Here is an 18,194-nt window from a genome sequence, read left to right on the forward strand (position 1 = left end):
TATCAGGTAAGCATAAATTTGATTTATTTTTTATTTATATTTACATACACAATGACAAAAAAACTAGTTTCAGGTGCAACAAACATGTTTTGTAAATAATTTATTCACCACTAGCTATGTAAGATGTAAACACTATGGTTAAGAAGTAACCAATGGAAATGTCCTATTTTTGTTACATTTGAAGCTTTAAATTGGCATTAAAGAATAAATAAATGCTAGTTAGAATATTCAATTTAAAGTTAATTCTGAGAAGAATGTGGATGTATTAAAAAAAAAAAAAAAAAAAAAGTATATTAGTTTTTTGTGTGTCCATAAATCAGTTGAGACAGTCATGTTGTAACCTATCTTTCCTTCTTTGCTGAGGCCAAATAGCAACTGTTGTAAAGGAGTCACTAGAGTGATCAACCAATGAGTGAGTGCATTGCTGTGCCTTCAACAAAGAATAACAAGAGAATGTGATAAATTATTTTAATTTGATATTTGTTTAAAATTGTGTATACTCTGAATCATGAAAAAAATGTGGGGTGGGCCTTAAAAGAGTGTGTTTTTGTGCTAAAAGCTCAGATTATAGTTTAATTTAACATTTATTTAAAATGGTCTCTGAAAATAAAAAATAAAAAAAAGATTTACTTCTTGTGTTTTTCAAGGCTGTAGCAATGGATGCAATGTCTTTGGATCAGCAGCTACCCCCATACACCTTTTTCACACAGCCAAGTTCTGCACAGCAGTCTCAAGTGCCAAGTGGCCTCTCTCAATCTCCCTCATTAATTCAGAGTTCTGGTTTACAAAGGGGTGCCCAGCTCCCTCCTCTCACGGTCACTATATCAACTACTGTCCCACAGTCCCCTCCAGGAATCCAAACTCCAACGTCTCTGGCAATAGACATTAATTCGGTAAGTGTATAAAATACATTTCACCCACCCGCAGTTGCTAGTTAATGGAAAGCACTACATAAGAGCAAAGATGGAAATTATATAAACAAGTGACAAGTGTCATTGTACATGGTATTGCTATTCAGAATCTTTACTTTTCAGCTTTAAGCAGATGATCAAACACACAATTCCTTGACTTCTGCAAAATTCAGTAAAGCATGTGGGTGTGAACTAAATTTGCAGCATTAAAGATGTAACACTCTGTGGCATTTGCGCCTTCTTTTTTTTTCTTTTCTTTTTTTTTAAAGAAAAAAAGGGAAAATGTAAATATGAATATTTATAAATGCTCAAACTTGACAAGTACAACAATTTATAAAATCTTTTTTGAAAAGTTTTGGGAGTGAGTTGTATTTACTTCCATAAGAAACTAAATTGAACAAGATTTCAGTGTTTTATTTTCCGATGTCATAATTAAAGAGACAGTGTACTGTAAAATGTTCTTTCCTTTTAATGCGTTCCCAGGGATTTTTTTTTTTTAAAAAAAATTACTTCTAGAGTGTCTTAAATTGTTTATAAAGATCTTTTACTTGTAATTTGTCATTTGAAATGTCTGCTCTTGCCTGTTGAAACCACAAAAAATCTTAATACTGCAGTATACTCTAAAGCATAAAGTGACCGTGGGAAAGAGCCTATCCAATCTAAAGCAGTGTAACTGCAGCTGCTTACCGTTCAATTCACTCTTATAAGCTACTTTTATCAGGAAGAATCACATTTTCATCTAAATGCTGGTCTTTCATTTGCTTGATAGAATTTTTAGTGCATTGTCCCTTTAAGGATTTCTTGACATCTGTTACCTAAAAAATTGTAATGTAAAATTACCTCTTGTTCTCATTAAACAAAATTATTTTCTCATCTTGAGATTTTTTTTTCCCATAGTGGGGTTCAGTTTTTGTTCTACTTTTACTGATGGTATAAATCATTATGTCCCTTCCTCCCTGCACAGTGCTCTCTCTGCTCCTTATCTTCTTGACATCTGCTGCACAGATTCCTGTTTGATTAATTAAGCTTAGCACAGCAAATGCAACAGAACGTACCACTAATTACATATCTTGCTCATGATATTGTGTGGGGAGACAGAATTGAGACCAAAGGCTGGGAATTTAGAAAGATGATGTATACAAGATCGTAATAGAAATTACAGTTTGATGTACTTTCTTACACACTGCACAGTCACATAGGTATGCAAGAACTAATGGGGAATCCTCCTTCATCCCTTCTTGGAGTAGCTAAAACATTTACTGTTTTAAAGCAACATGATACATTGTCTGTTTTTTCCAAAAGAGAATGTTACAAAATGTATTACTGTGCTTTTTTTTTTTTTTTTTAAAGGGACAGTCTACTCCAGAATTTGTATTGTTTTAAAATCTAGATAATCCCTTTATTGTCCATTCCCCAGTTTTGCATAACCAACACTGTTATAGTAATACACTTTTTAACTCTGTGATTACCTTGTATCTAACCCTTTGCAGACTGCCTCCTTATCTCAGTTCTTTGACAAACTTGCATTTTAGCCAATCAGTGCTGACTCATAGGTAACTCCACGTACATGAGCACAATGTTATCTATACGTCACACATGAACTAACACCCTTTATCTGTGAAAGACTGTTAAAATTCCCTATGATAAGAGGTCAGCCTTCTAGAACTTAGAAATTAGCATATGAGTCTACCTAGGTTTAGCTTTCAACAAATAATACCAAAAGAAACAAAGAAAATGTTATGATAAAAGTTAATTGGAAAGTTGTTTAACGGAGTCATAAAAGTATAATTTTGACTGGCCTGTCCCTTTAAGAATTGATTTTCATATATTTTTTTGCACTGTGGAAGTTGTCCTTATCAGTAGTGCAGTAGAATCCAGGGGTTCAGCTGTAAAAAATTATGCACTATTTTTTTTTTTTCACTTTTAATTATTTAGCTTTAACTAAAATTATTTGTGCAAAAGAAATATTTTAACATGCTTTTTCATATACATGATTAAAAATAATTTGGGTAATTTGTCCCTTTGAGTGCTAAGCACTTTCCCACCTGGGTGCAAAGGTGTTTTAAAGGTTTTTTTTATTTATATTTTTAAAAATATTTTTTTTTAACTTTTTTTTTTTTTTAAGTTTCCGATCCCCAACACTTACACTGATGGAAAGGTTAGGCGATTACCTTTCCAACGGTGGGTCTTGGGGGTCTGTAGCTGCTTAGATGCCTGAGATACAGGCATCTAAGCAGCATGCCCGCTGCTCCTTTATTTAACATTGTTAATGTCTTCACGTCATTGCGCGTGAAGTCACCACGCGTAAAGTGAAGCCCCGGCGATGCCTGTCACTATGCAGGCCTGATTGCGGGGTAGGAGCTGGAGGGAGCCCCCAGATCTCCCTCAAAGTGGGAGAGTGCTAGTGACGGCTCTGAGCCGTCATTAGCACTCAAGGGGTTAAGGATGCTTCAGAATTGTGTATTTAACACCTCATCTTGTTAACATTTTTTTAGCAGAGATGCACTTGCGCTATTAAAAGGCCATTATAGTTGAAACATGAAATGCTTCGTTAGATCATTTTATTTTAAAGGGATATTGAACACCTCAAGATATTATTATAAACTGTTTAATTGCACTGCTGGTCCTGAGCACAAGCCGGCACTGTTGCACGACTCAGATGTGGAACTAGCACTGCTGAAATGATCAGCTGCTGTTTTCTCTGGGGACCAGCAGTGCTCTGCGAGTCGTGAGCGGTACTTCTACTGTGCACGGGGTCACTAGTCTTATAGGGAAATTAAACACTGCATAAATCATTGCTTGAATGATGTATTCAGAGCAAAGATTATCCTGAGCATAATTTGTACATATATTTAAAAAAGTGATATTAATTGTTTAAAGATTGAAAAAAAAAAAAAGGGTAAAGTTAATGTCCATAAAGCAGTTTACCTTTTCTGCTGAGATAAAAAAGCAACAGTTTTTTGATCCTTTAAATGGACATTAAACCCAAAAATGATCTTTCATGATTCAGATAGTGTACAATTTAGAAGAAAAAAAAAAGTTACAATTTACTTTGTTCTCTTGGTATCATTTAAGAGTAGAGGTAGGAAGGTGTAGGAGTGTGCATGTGAATGTATGGCAGCAATTTTATAATTTATACATTTGCAAGAACACTGGTCCAGAAATGGGCATGCTATATGTATCTCTTAAATAAAGATTGCTATGAGAACAAAGTAAACTTGATAATAGAAGTAAATTAGAAACCTTTTTTTAAATTGTACGATCTGTCTTATTTACAAATTGAAACATTTTGCGTTCCATGCCCCCTTAACGCCTTTGCTCAATCCAACATAAATCTACATCGGACCTTTAGGAAGCCCAAGCAGTCTCTATTGTCAGGTGACAACCACAACTTGCTGTTTGTTAGCTGCAAGCATCTGAGTTCATATGGTAACAGAGCACAATCAGTGCTCCGTTACCATATGAAGCCAGATTGCCAGATTAGTTACAGACAAATAGTTAATTTCTGCCAGTTCTGTATCTGAAAACCCTGAACAAGTTTGTAAAGATATCATTATTCAAAATGAAAACTATTCGGAATATTCTGCGTTTTGTAAACAAGGTCAGTTTATGTCCACAATAAAGTAAAAGAATGCTAACCTTCGTGTTCCAATTCACAGAAAACATTTTCAGTTTTTGAGGTTTGCCTTTCTGGTTTGCCACCTTATAACTATATTTCCAGTCTGTTTAATATGTCAGTATATAGCAGGGTTATAATATAATTTATTTAATAATTCTTTAAAATAACCTCCAATTAAAATGCATATACGAAACAATTAAAATCAATATTTATACCTAAATTCTTTATATTAGTTAAAGTTATAAACACATTGAATTATATTTATAGAAACCAGATTATGAATCCGATGATACACACTTATGCTGTTGTAATATCCTTACAGAGATCATAAAAGATGCACCTTTACAATATACCTTATTCACAATGAATTGCATTAAAATACCACAATGAAATACCAGAGTATGGATCGCTAACTTTCAGACAAATATAATTAAGCTACTTTGCCCACAATTGATTCTATATAACTCCAATTAAAACATCAGAAGTTATATATATTATTAATGCAAACAGCCAATTTATATGCCAATTTATTGGAGTTGAAATACATTCTTATTCATCTACAATTAAGGCAAGTTATAACATATATATAGTTGCAAATATAAATTACTTAGCACTAAATATGACTAGTTAAACTACACAGGACTATGAACATGAGCGTAAAATACAAATTGTGCCCTTTTAAAATTACTAACTGCAATCTAGTTATAATTACCAAATACCTTTTGTTTTAAATATTATATATATATTTATCAATCGAGTATACTTTACCCAAATAACCAAATTAATGTTTCAGTTTTCTCCAATTTCACCTCATAAATTATGAGGTAATTTTTGCAAGATGGATGAAAGTTAGGCCCAGATTTTCTTTATAGAGACTGGATTCCAAGGCAACAGTTTGTCAGTCAAAATTCAGCAGCAAAGACCTCTTTTTTTTTTTTTCTCTTCTTGCATGAGGCTATATCACGTAACCCCACACATTTTTATTCTAATCATTGGTGAAATTGGGATGATAGGCCCTTCGGATACTTGTCCCTGATTATTATTTGGGAGACACCTCCCTGAGTAGCCATTTATCTTTTGGCTGCGATACCATCTCTGATCTATAGGTGGCTGCAGACACCCAGAAATGTAGTTTTACCATCAAATATTGCTGTAGTTTAACTATCTAAAAAATGTTTATCAAATACACTATTTCTTTATATTAATAAACCTGTCTGGTCATATATCTGTCCCATGTAAGATAATCCAGTATGCATTCATAGACACCAGACATGAGTGTATTTCTAGTATCATATTAGTATTATTTAAAATGCATTTAAAGTTGCATTTGATTATTTTCACAGATTAATATAAACACAGCATTTTTCATATTCAGTACACCTCTTGCTGAGTGCACAAAAACATATGACACAATTTATGGGGCAACCACACATGTACTTTTCAGATGCCTGAAAATAATAAAAGAATAGGTTATTCATTTTGAAATAGATTTGACATTTTAAATTGACTGTATAGCTACTTATTAAATTCAGCAAATATGTATTCAACATGCTACTGCTATGCACTGCTTCTTGGGTCCACAAATACACATTTTTATACAATATTGAAAATTATACAAGTTGTAATCTAAACATAGTTGTACTTTAAAAAATGAATTTTCAAATTACAATGCAATGTGTGTTACTGCTAGTCAGTATAGATGTTTATCTGAGGTTTAGGGGCAATTAACAGGTCTGTGCTAATTACTATTACAGATATTTAGGCTCCTTCCCTGTCCTCACCAATTGAGCCAAATGTTTTTCCTTTTTGCTCTCGCATAGATGTCTTGAGCAGCGAGGGGGTCAGTGGAAATCTGATAGGAACTTTAACTTCACACCTTAGGCAGGAAACCTTTGAGAGCAATTCCTTTGTTCTTGAAATCTGTGCTTCAGAATGAGAGGGGGGGTTGTTTTACAAAAAGTTTCACACATAAAATTAGTTCTTGGTCTTATAATATATCTGTGTGTAGATAAAATATACATACATACATATATATATATTATTTAATAACACTCACGGATATCCTGACAAAAATCCCCCTTCTAATTTTAAATAGATGTAGGGCACATGTATTTGAATTGGCTTAAAGACAGTGGTACTTGGTGAGTGTGTTGACAGTATGCATTATAGACAGCCTTCTGCCTAGCTCATTAGCTAGGCATCTTTAAACTACAATATTTATTTAATGTATTGGGGGATATGACACTTCATTCTCCCTCTATGACTTGTAGTTGGGATCTAGGATGGCACACTCGCAACTGATTAATATGGACCCATTTATCCATAAAAGTATCATTTTTAGATATCCTAATTTTATAGGAAACTGGAGATATTTTGTCAGTAATGACAAAAGAACCCTTCCGTGATGGAAGAAATTTATTCTTCTTAACCTAATCTCTTCCAAAATTATAAAGATAAACTTTATCATTTATTTCATATTCCTTTTTGGACGTTTTGAGATCATAATAGGTTTTAGTGGCAGTTGCAGCTTTCTCTAAGTTCCTTTGAGAAAATGCAAAGGCATATTGCAGGTGCTTCTTTAAGTTTTTCACATATTGATGCATATTGGCAGCGTTTATCAAGTTCTGGTCTGATGTACGGTACAGTAGATGCTGAGGTAGAATCATTTTCTCTTGTAAGATGTATCGAGTCCACGGATTCATCCTTACTTGTGGGATATTCTCCTCCCCTACAGGAAGTGGCAAAGAGAGCACCCACAGCAGAGCTGTCTATATAGCTCCCCCCTTAGCTCCACCCCCAGTCATTCTCTTTGCCTACTCTAAGAAACTAGGAAGTGCAGAGCGAGTGTGGTGACAAAAATGTAAGTTTTTTATTTCTCAAGCAAAAGTTTGTCATTTAAATGGTACCGGTGTGTACTATTTACTCTCTGGCAGAAAAGGGATGAAGATTTCTGCAAGGAGCATTATGATCTTAGCACTTTGTAACTAAGATCCACTGCTGTTCTCACAAGGGCTGAAGAGTACAGGAAAACTTCAGTTGGGGGGAACGGTTTGCATGCTAAGCTGCATATGAGGTATGTTCAGTCTATATTTTTCTAGACAGACTGTGTTAATTCTAGAAAAGGCTTGCAATATTCCCATGAGGGGAAGGGTAAGCTGTATTCAGACACTTGGATAGGAATTTCAGCTTGCTTGAAGGGCTCATAAGTTACTGGTCACACTGTTAGGAAAGAAAAACGTTTTTGTTTGTTCAGTAAATGATGCAATTATAACGTTTTTTTGAAGGGACTAAAGGGGTGATTGTGGCTTGTTTTTGGGTTTTTTAACCCACATGGTTAATTAAGAGACACTGGTGTTTGTTTGATAGGCCTCAAAACATTGAGTGAGGTGGGAGAGGCCTATTTTCGCGCCTCAGTTGCATAGTTTCTTTTCCTTAGAGACATCCAACTGCTTCTCCAGTAGTTCCTGCTGTGTTTGAGGGCTGCAAAGGAAGTTTTTCCCCACAAATAGTTCTCAAGGGCAGGTAGGCGCCACAGCAGAGCTGTGGCAAGGTACTAAGTCTTGTTTTCAATCCGGTTTTGCCATTAAGGGGTTAATTGTTTATTTGCATAGCTGTGCAAAGTTACTAAGGCTGTAAGATACTACTGTAACAATGTTGTTAAGTTTACTGCTTTTTTTACACTGTTTTGCAGAACTTGTGCAGATTTTTTTCTCTTAAAGGCACAGTACCGTTTTATTTCTAAGTGTTATTTACTTTGATTACAGTGTTTTCCAAGCTTGCTTGTTACATTACTAGCCTGTTTAACATGTCTGACACCAAGGAAAATCCTTGATCAATATGTTTGGAAGCCATTGTGGAACCCCCTCTTAGAATGTGTCCCAATTGTACTGATATGTCTATAAATTATAAAGAACATGTATTAGCGCTTAAAAATAGAGCAATAGATGATTCTCTGTCAGAAGTAAATGAGGGTTCGCCATCTAGCTCTCCCCAAGTGTCACAACCAGTAACGCCCGCACAAGTGACTCCAAGTACCTCTAGTGCGTCAAATTCATTTACTTTACAAGACATGGCCACAGTTATGAATACAACCCTCACAGAGGTTTTATCCAAACTGCCTGGTTTATAAGGAAAGCGGGACAGCTCGGGGTTAAGGAAAAATGCTGAGCCGTCTCATGCTTTAGTAGCATTATCTGATATGCCCTCACAATGCTCTGAAGGGGTGAGGGATTTGTTATCTGAGGGAGAAATTTCGGATTCGGGAAAGACGCTTCCTCAGACAGATTCTGATATGACGGCCTTTAAATTTAAGCTTGAACACCTCCGCTTATTGCTTAGGGAGGTATTAGCAACTCTAGATGATTGTGACCTTATAGTGGTCCCAGAGAAATTGTGTAAAATGGATAAATACTTAGAGGTTCCTGTTTACACTGATGTTTTTCCAGTCCCTAAGAGGATTGTGAATATTATTGCTAAGGAGTGGGATAGTCCAGGTATTCCGTTCACCTCCCCCTCTTGTTTTTAAGAAAATGTTTCCCATATCTGACACTATAAGGGACTCATGGCAGTCAGTTTCCTAAGGGTGGAGGGAGCTATTTCTACTCTGTCTAAGCATACAACTATACCTATTGAAGACAGTTGTGCTTTCAAAGGTCCTATGGATAAAAAAAATTAGAGGGTCTCTTGAAGAAAATTTTTGTTCATCAAGGTTTTTCTCTCCAACCTATTGCGTGCATTGTTCCTGTAACGACTGCAGCTGCTTTCTGGTTTGAGGCTCTAGAGGAGGCTTTTCAAATGGAGACTCCATTAGAGGAGATTATGGACAGAATTAAGGCCCTTAATTGGCTAATTCTTTTTATACTGATGCCGCATTTCAACTGGCTAAATTAGCGGCAAAGAATTCAGGTTTTGCCATTTAGCACGCAGGGCGTTATCCTGCTCTGCTGATGTGTCATCTAAATCTAAACTTTTGAACATTCCTTTCAAAGGTAAGACCCTATTCGGCCCTGACTGAAAGAGATTATTTCAGACATCTCTGGAGGGAAAGGTCATGCCCCCCCTCAGGATAGATCAATAAGATGAGGATCAAACAGAATAATTTTTGTTCCTTTTGGAACTTTCAGAGTGGTCCCGCTTCAGCTTCCTTTACTGCAAAGCAAGAGGGGAATTTTGCCCAATCCAAATCAGTCTGGAGACCTAACCAGGCTTGGAACAAGGGGAAAAAAGGCCAAGAGGCCTGCAGCTGCTTCTAAAACAGCATGAAGGGGTAGCCCCCGATCTGGGACCGGATCTAGTAGGGGGCAGACTCTCTTCGCTCAGGCTTGGGGCGAGAGATGTTCACGATCCATGGGCATTAGAAATTGTGTCCCAGGGATATCTTCTGGAATTCAAGGGCTCCCTTCCAAGGGGGAGTTTTCACATTTCTCAATTGTCTGTAAACCAGACAAAGAGAGAGGCGTTCTTACTCTGTGTAGAAGACCTATATACCATGGGGGTGATCCGTCCAGTCCCAAAAAGAGGAACAGGGGCTAGGGTTTTATTCAAATCTGTTTGTGGTTCCCAAGAAAGAGGGAAACTTTCAGACCAATCTTAGATCTCAAAATTCTAAACAAGTTCCTCAAAGTTCTATCATTCAGGATGGAGACTATTCGGACTATTCTACCTCTGATCCAGGAGGGTCAATATATGACTACCGTGGACTTAAAGGATGCGTATCTAGACATCCCTATTCACAGAGATCATCATCAATTCCTCAGATTCACCTTTCTAAACAGGCATTGCCAGTTTGTGGCCCTTCCCTTCGGGTTGGCCACGGCTCCCAGAATTTTCACAAAAGTGCTAGGGTCCCTTCTGGCAGTTCTACGACCACGGGGCATAGCAGTGGCGCCTTATCTAGACGTCATCTTAATTCAGCGTCGACTTTCCAGCTAGCCAAGTCTCACACGGACATCGTGTTGGCTTTTCTGAGATCTCACGGGTGGAAGGTGAACATAAAAAGAGTTCTCTCTTCCCTCTTACAAGAGTTTTCTTCCTAGGGACTCTGATAGACTCGGTAGAAATGAAGATATTTCTGACGGAGGTCAGAAAGTTAAAACTCGTTAACCACTTACCGAGCTCTTCATTCCATTCCTCAGCCATCAGTGGCTCAGTGTATGGAGGTAATCGGACTCATGCTAGCGGCAATGGGACATAGTTCCTTTTGCCCGCCTACACCTCAGACCACTGCAGCTATGCATGCTCAAACAGTGGAATGGGGATTATGCAGATTTATCTGCTCAACTGCATCTGGACCAGGAGACTAGAGATTCTCTTCTCTGGTGGTTGTCTCAGGACCACCTGTCCCAGGGAATGTGTTTCCGCAGGCCAGAGTGGCTCATTGTAACGACAGATGCCAGCCTGCTAGGCTGGGGTGCAGTCTGGAATTCCCTGAAAGCAGCAGTGCTTATGGTCTCTGGGAGGAAGCTCTCCTTCCAGTAAACATTCTAGAACTGAGAGCTATATTCAATGCACTTCAGGCGTGGCCTCAGCTTGCTGCGGCCAAATTCATCAAGTTTCAGTCGGACAACATCACAGACTGTAGCTTATATCAATCATCAAGGAGGAAACAAGGAGTTCTCTAGCGATGGTGGAGGTAACCAAAATAAACCGGTGGGCAGAGGATCACTCTTGCCATCTCTCAGCGATCCACATCCCAGGAGTAGAGAACTGGGAGGCAGATTTTCTAAGTCGTCAGACTTTTCATCCGGGGAAGTGGAAACTCCATCCGGAGGTATTTGCCCAGCTGATTCAGCTATGGGGCACACCAGAATTGGATCTGATGGCGCCTCGTCAGAATGCCAAACTTCTTTGCTACGGGTCCAGGTCCCGGGATCCCAAGGCGGTACTGATAGATGCTCTAGCAGTGCCTTGGTCCTTCAGTCTGGCCTATGTATTTCCACCATTTCCTCTCCTTCCACGTCTGGTTGCCAGAATCAAGCAGGAGAGAGCTTCGGTATTTCTGATAGCACCTGCGTGGCCACGCAGGACTTGGTATGCAGACCTAGTGGACATGTCCTCGGTTCCACCGTGGACTCTGCCAATGAGGCGGGACCTTCTAATCCAAGGTCCGTTCGCGCATCCAAATCTAATTTCTCTGCGTCCGACTGCTTGGAGATTGAACGCCTGTTTCTATCAAAAGCTTCAATCATTGATACCCTGATTCAGGCTAGAAAGCCTGTCACCAGGAAGATCTATCATAAGATTTGGCGCAAATATCTTTATTTGTGTGAATCCAAAGGTTACTCGTGGAGTAAGATTAGGATTCCTAGAATATTGTCTTTCTCCAAGAAGGTTTGGAGAAGGGGTTATCTGCTAGTTCCCTAAAAGGACAAATATCTGCTTTGTCTATTCTTCTTCACAAACGTCTGGTGGATGTTCCAAACGTTCAAGCATTTAGTCAGGCTTTGGTCAGAATCAAGCCTGTATTTAAACCTGTTGCTCCGCCATGGAGCCTAAACTTAGTTCTTAAAGTTCTTCAAGGGTTTCATTTTGAACCTATGCATTCCATAGTTATTAAGCTTCTATCTTGGAAAGTTTTGTTTTTAGTAGCTATCTCTTCAGCTTGAAGAGTTTCTGAGCTATCTGCTTTACAATGTGGTTCACCTTACCGTTGTTTTCCCATGCAGATAAGGTGGTTTTACGTACCAAACCTGGGTTTCTTCCTAAGGTTGTTTCTAATAAGAATATCAATCAAGAAATTGTGGTTCCTTCTTTGTGTCCTAATCCTTCATCTAAGAAGGAACATTTGTTACACAATCTTGATGTGGTTCGTGCTTTAAAGTTCTACTTACAAGCAACTAAAGTTTTCCGTCAAACATCTTCTTTGTTTGTTGTTTATTCTGGTAAACGGAGAGGTCAAAGAGCTACCGCTACCTCTCTTTCCTTTTGGCTGAAAAGCATCATCCGTTTGGCCTATGAGACTGCTGGCAAGCAGCCTCCTGAAAGAATTACGGCTCATTCTACTAGAGTTCTGGCTTCCACATGGGCTTTTAAAAATGAGCGTCTATTGAACAGATTGTAATGCGGCGACTTGGTCTTCGCTTCATACTTTTCAAAATTTTACAAATTCAATACTTTTGCTTCTTCGGAGGCTTATTTTTGGGAGAAAGGTTCTACAAGCAGTTGGTGCCTTCCGTTTAAGGTACCTGTCTTGTCCCTCCCTTCATCCGTGTCCTAAAGCTTTAGTATTGGTATCCCACAAGTAAGGATGAATCCGTGGACTCGATACATCTTACAAGAGAAAACAGAATTTATGCTTACCTGATAAATGTATTTCTCTTGTGATGTATCAATGCCCGCCCTGTTTTTTAAGACAGGCATATATATTTTTATTTTAAAACTTTCAGTCACCACTGCACCCTATAGTTTCTCCTTTTTCTTCCTAGCCTTCGGTCGAATGACTGGGGGGTGGAGCTAAGGGGGGAGCTATATAGACAGCTCGCTGTGGGTGCTCTCTTTGCCACTTCCTGTAGGGAGGAGAATATCCCACAAGTAAGGATGAATCCGTGGACTCGATACATAACAAGAGAAATAAATTTATCAGGTAAGCATAAATTATGTTTTTCTACCAGTCATCAATTAAAAATGTTACATCTTAGTAGCACTACTTGATTTGCTCTTAATGCCATTAGAACTAGAGTAATTTTACATCCCAGTCTTTATCTGTTTCACTCACAAACTTTGAGGATTTTCACAATGGACTGGTTGTAACACTCTACACCACCACTTGAGGCAGCTCTATATGCAATATGGAGCTTTCTTTTAACCCCTAGTATTTTCCACATTTTGGTCATCACTTCGCTAGTGAAGTGGGTCCCCCGATAGGATTCAATTCTCTGGGGTAAACCAAATCTGGAAAACACGTGGTTGATGGAGCAATGCTGCGCATGTTTCAGCATTGTTAGGTGCACTGATGCACTTTTACCCATTTATTGAACAGCCATGTTACTGTTAACATGTATTTGTTACCGCTAGATGACCTAGTTACTGGACCAATAAAATCAATTTGTAATCTGACCATCGGGCATTACCATCCCCCTTTTCTGCAATGGCGCTTTGTGTGGGTGCAGTGGGTTGGAACTGTGGACAGATTAAACAACTTTGACAGTAGGTTTGAACATCCTTTAACATATGTGGCCAAAGGCATAATCACGCAATATCGCATACGTGAGTTTGGCACCACGGTGGCCAGATGTGGGAGCATCATGGGGCATGTTGAAGCATGAGACCTCTGAACTTTGTAGGTACCACCAATTGCTGGATGCCACTTTTGGAGGTTCTAATTAACAAACCATCCTGTAACTTGAATTGATCTGGATTTCATTAAGATTCTAAGATCTTCCTTGCCAATACCGTCCTCTTTTGAGATGGGGTTGCTTTCAGGATCTTCTATGTGTTTATAGAAGATGCCTACAATGGGGGTCTTCATTTTTGACTAGTGATCAGGTCCCTCACTAGGAGAATGCCTGACTCCATTGTACCAGGTTAGGCTCACTCTGTTGTTTTAGCCTGGTTTCTGGTAATGGCTTCTACCTGAATTGCACTCATTAAGTGGTCGATATTAAGGAAATCTCCAGTTATGACTCCATGTTTGGCTAATGAATCTGCAAGATCATTGCCTTCCATATCAGGACCTAGAACCCTGGAATGATCCTTGCTTTTTTTCCAGTGTATGGTTAACCCATTGGACACCACTAGATTATCAATCTCGCAGAACAACTTGCCATGTTTGACTGGTTTTGTTGTGAGTTTTCTGCATGCCAGTAATGATCACGAATTAATGAATACCGTGTTCAATAGCCATCTCAATGTTTTTTTAGAACAGCAGTTAGTTCTGTGACTTGACTGGATCGGATCTTGGTCTAATGTTGAAACCTACAGAAATGTTTGAGAGTCCATTGAACCAAGTTATACCGATGCCGGTGACTATCTGTGCTCATTATCAATGGTGGGCATGGTAAGAGCAACCATCATATTTATTATTATTTATAAAATATTTTACCAGGAAGGATACATTGAGATTTCTCGCATTTTCAAGTATATTCCTGGGTCCACAAAACATTGCATTGTTACAATAGGGTACAATAAGATAGAGAAACAATATTAATACACAATATATGCAAAATTTAACATAGAACAGGTAGGAAATATTTAATCAACCGTAACAGGTGAATTCTATTTTGAGATATGCAGAGAGGGATCTCTTAAAGTATTTAGGCTTGGGGAAGGTTTATAGTGTGCAGGAGCTCGTTCCATAATTGTGGTGCTCTGAAGGAAAAGGAGGACTAAATAATGTGCTGGTACTGGATCAGAGGTATGGAAGGGTGGGAAACAGCAGGGGGAGAGCATACTGCTCAGTAGGGTGGGAGCTTCCCAGAAAAGCTCTTAAACACAAGGCTGGAAAGATGGAGGGTGCGTCTGGATTCCAGCGACAGCCAGTTTAGTTCTTTAGCATGTCACAATGGTGGGTCCATTTGAGCACAAAGCTGCAGAACGAGTTATACACTGTATTAAGTTTATTAAGGTGAGTTTGCGGTGCAGGTGCATGTACTACATCCCCATAATCCATGATTGGCATCAGCATTTGCTGTACAATCTTTTCCTTTACAGTAGGGCTGAGGCAGGATTTGTTTTCTGTACAGGGGGCACCTAGTTTTGGATAGAGTTAAGATGCAATTATTTCTATTTGGAGGCCAAAAGATAGATTGGGGTCTAACAACATACCAAAGTATTTGAAAGAGTTGACGTGCGGTCAGTGTGCAATTTGATTTTGTTTTGATGCGTAGATGGGAATTTTGTAGTTTGTGTAATTTAGGTCCCATTCCAAAGATCATTGTGACAGCTTTGTCAGTGTTTAGGATAAGTTTGTTTTTTGAGATCCACTTTTCTACCTATGTGAACTGGTCTTGGAGCACTGCCTCAAGCTGATCGGATTTGTTTGCATAGATTACTGTGTCGTCTGCATACATGTGTACTGTTGAGGATTTGCAGACATTTGGCAGATCATTTATGAATAATGTGAATAGTAGGGGGGCGAGAATGGAACCTTGGAGAACACCACATGTGACTAGGAGAGGGAGTCGCTGTCAGAAATGGAGACATAGTGTGATCGATCCGATACATATGATCGAAACCAGGTTAGAGGACGATCACCAATACCTGAGTTTTTTAGTTTGAACAGTAGTATATTGTGGTCTACTGTGTCAAAGGCCTTTGCAAAATCAAGGAATATTGCTCCAGTTAGGTCTCCTTGTTCCATGCCAGTTTGGATGTCGTTGCAACTTTTAGGAGGGCAGTTGTTGTGGAGTGATTTGGGCGAAAACCTGATTGAACAGGGGTCAGATAGTTAGATTGTGGGTAATACTCACTTATTTGCTTATGGACGCATTTTTCTACGATTTTTGACAATATTGGGAGCAATGATATTTGGCGATAGTTAGTAACCAAGGTTAACTCACCACTTTTATCGATGGGCACTACTCTTGCTGTCTTTCCAAAGTTTCGATATGTAACTAGACACCAAGGATTCGTTAATTAGGGTTGTGACAGGTTTAGCAATTGCCAGCGCACTGAGCTTCAACAGCATTGCTGGGATTTGATCAGGTCCAGACTGGTTTTTCATTTTTAGATTATTAAGGTGTTTCTTAATGACATTGATGGGTACGGGTCTAAAATGAACTTCTCTATAAAGTCTTTGCAGATTTAGCAGGGGCCACATCCACATTTGTAGTTCAGGGATGCGTGTCATTTATTAGTTTGTCAATCAGGGTGGTGGAGCATCTGACAAAATAATTGTTAAAGGCATTTGCTACTTTTAAGGTAAGTTGCAGGGTTGGCTGTCCACTTTGACAATGGAGGGTTGGGAGTGGATTGGGGGCAGTGTATAAGTTATTTATGACTTTCCAAAACTTTCTAGGTTTGATATGTTATCATTCAGATTTTCACAGAAATATTGGGCCTGGGCCAATTTTATTTGTTTAGTGCATATATTTCGCCATTGTCTATATACACAGTGATCGTTCATAGAGCCAGTATGCTTGTACTTTGACCACGAAACTGGTACATTTGAATGAGGTCAGCTGTGATCCAATTCATATGTGCTCCTTTTACTCTCGCCTTACGCAGCGGGGCATGCAAATTCTAAACTTGTAGGAGTTCGGACTGAAAGAATTCAACTGCAGAGTCTAAATGTGTAATTAAGTTTAATATGTGGGGGGAAGGTTCTTGATGTCATTTAGAAATTATTGAAGATAACATTTTTTGAAGGACCTGGTGATTTTAACCTTGGAGAGGGATTTTAGTAGCCTTTATTTTGCGCACGCAGTACACTAAGCAGTGGTCACTGAAACTGTTAGGGAGAACTCCTGCCTCCTGGATTCGGTCAGGAGAAGTGGAGAGAATCCAATCGAGCAGGGTGTGGTTATGGCTTTTAATGTTTATGCGAGTTGGGGAGGAGATTAATTGCGTTAGCTGCAAAGTCTTAAATGGTGAGCAAGAACTATTGTTTTTAGGATTCAGCCAATCAATATTAAAATCTCCAAAGACCAAAATTTCACTTTTTGGGGTTTGAGCTATGGTTTCACTAAGGAGATGGGCTATGTCGGAAAGGGAATGCACAGGGGAGCTAGGTGGGCGGTAGATTCCTGCAAACAATGATTGATTTACTGCACAGGATCTCATTGTTGCCAGAAAGGAAATAAAAGGTGGCAGGGAGAGCTACATTTTGGAATTGTCAACATAAATTACAATGCCTCTCCTCCTCTTTTTGCTCTGTCATTTCTATGGCATGAATACCCATGCATTGCAATGGCAGAGTCAGGTATTTTTGCGGTTAGCCACGATTCAGATATCAACATATGCCCCAGGTAATGTTTGACAATTGTCCTCAATTATATATTTTATATGGGGAAAGCAATTGTTCCTCCAGGAAGTCATCTTCTAATAACTCTTCCCCATGATCCTTAGCAATACAGTCTTGGAACTCAGCAAGCTCTGTGCGACTGGATTCTTTTTATTTTGCTTGTAGCGAAATTCTAAAGGCCAGCCTTGTAAGGAAAGAGTCAAGCTGTTATGCGGCTATTAGACAAATTCCCATCTCTTATTTTCTCAATTTGCAGATATAGCAAAGGCTGGGTGGGCTGTTTCTACAATTATTTTCTCGCCCTGTATATAGCTGCAGAAATTTTGTAGAGCCCATACAGTAGATAAAAGGGCTTTCTTTCATGTAATTAGCAAGAGTCCATGAGCTAGTGACGTATGGGATATACATTCCTACCAGGAGGGGCAAAGTTTCCCAAACCTCAAAATGCCTATAAATACACCCCTCACCACACACCCACAATTCAGTTTTACAAACTTTGCCTCCGATGGAGGTGGTGAAGTAAGTTTGTGCTAGATTCTACGTTGATATGCGCTCCGCAGCAAGTTGGAGCCCGGTTTTCCTCTCAGCGTGCAGTGAATGTCAGAGGGATGTGAGGAGAGTATTGCCTATTTGAATGCAGTGATCTCCTTCTAAGGGGTCTATTTCATAGGTTTCTCTGTTATCGGTCGTAGAGATTCATCTCTTACCTCCCTTTTCAGATCGACGATATACTCTTATATATACCATTACCTCTGCTGATTCTCGT

The 18,194-nt window shown here is 38.8% G+C and overlaps 1 protein-coding gene across 1 annotated transcript in view; it reads left to right on the forward strand.

The window, feature by feature from the left end:
• The window catches only part of CRTC1 (CREB regulated transcription coactivator 1), an 871,795-nt gene that overhangs the window by 692,044 nt on the left and 161,557 nt on the right, over positions 1 to 18,194 (forward strand). The window contains exon 10 of the mRNA XM_053702973.1: positions 648 to 893. Coding sequence (XP_053558948.1) covers positions 648 to 893 — 246 coding nt within the window. The remainder of the gene's footprint in view (positions 1 to 647; positions 894 to 18,194) is intronic.

This window comes from Bombina bombina, chromosome 2 (genome assembly GCF_027579735.1).
Source record: "Bombina bombina isolate aBomBom1 chromosome 2, aBomBom1.pri, whole genome shotgun sequence".
NCBI lineage: Eukaryota > Metazoa > Chordata > Amphibia > Anura > Bombinatoridae > Bombina > Bombina bombina.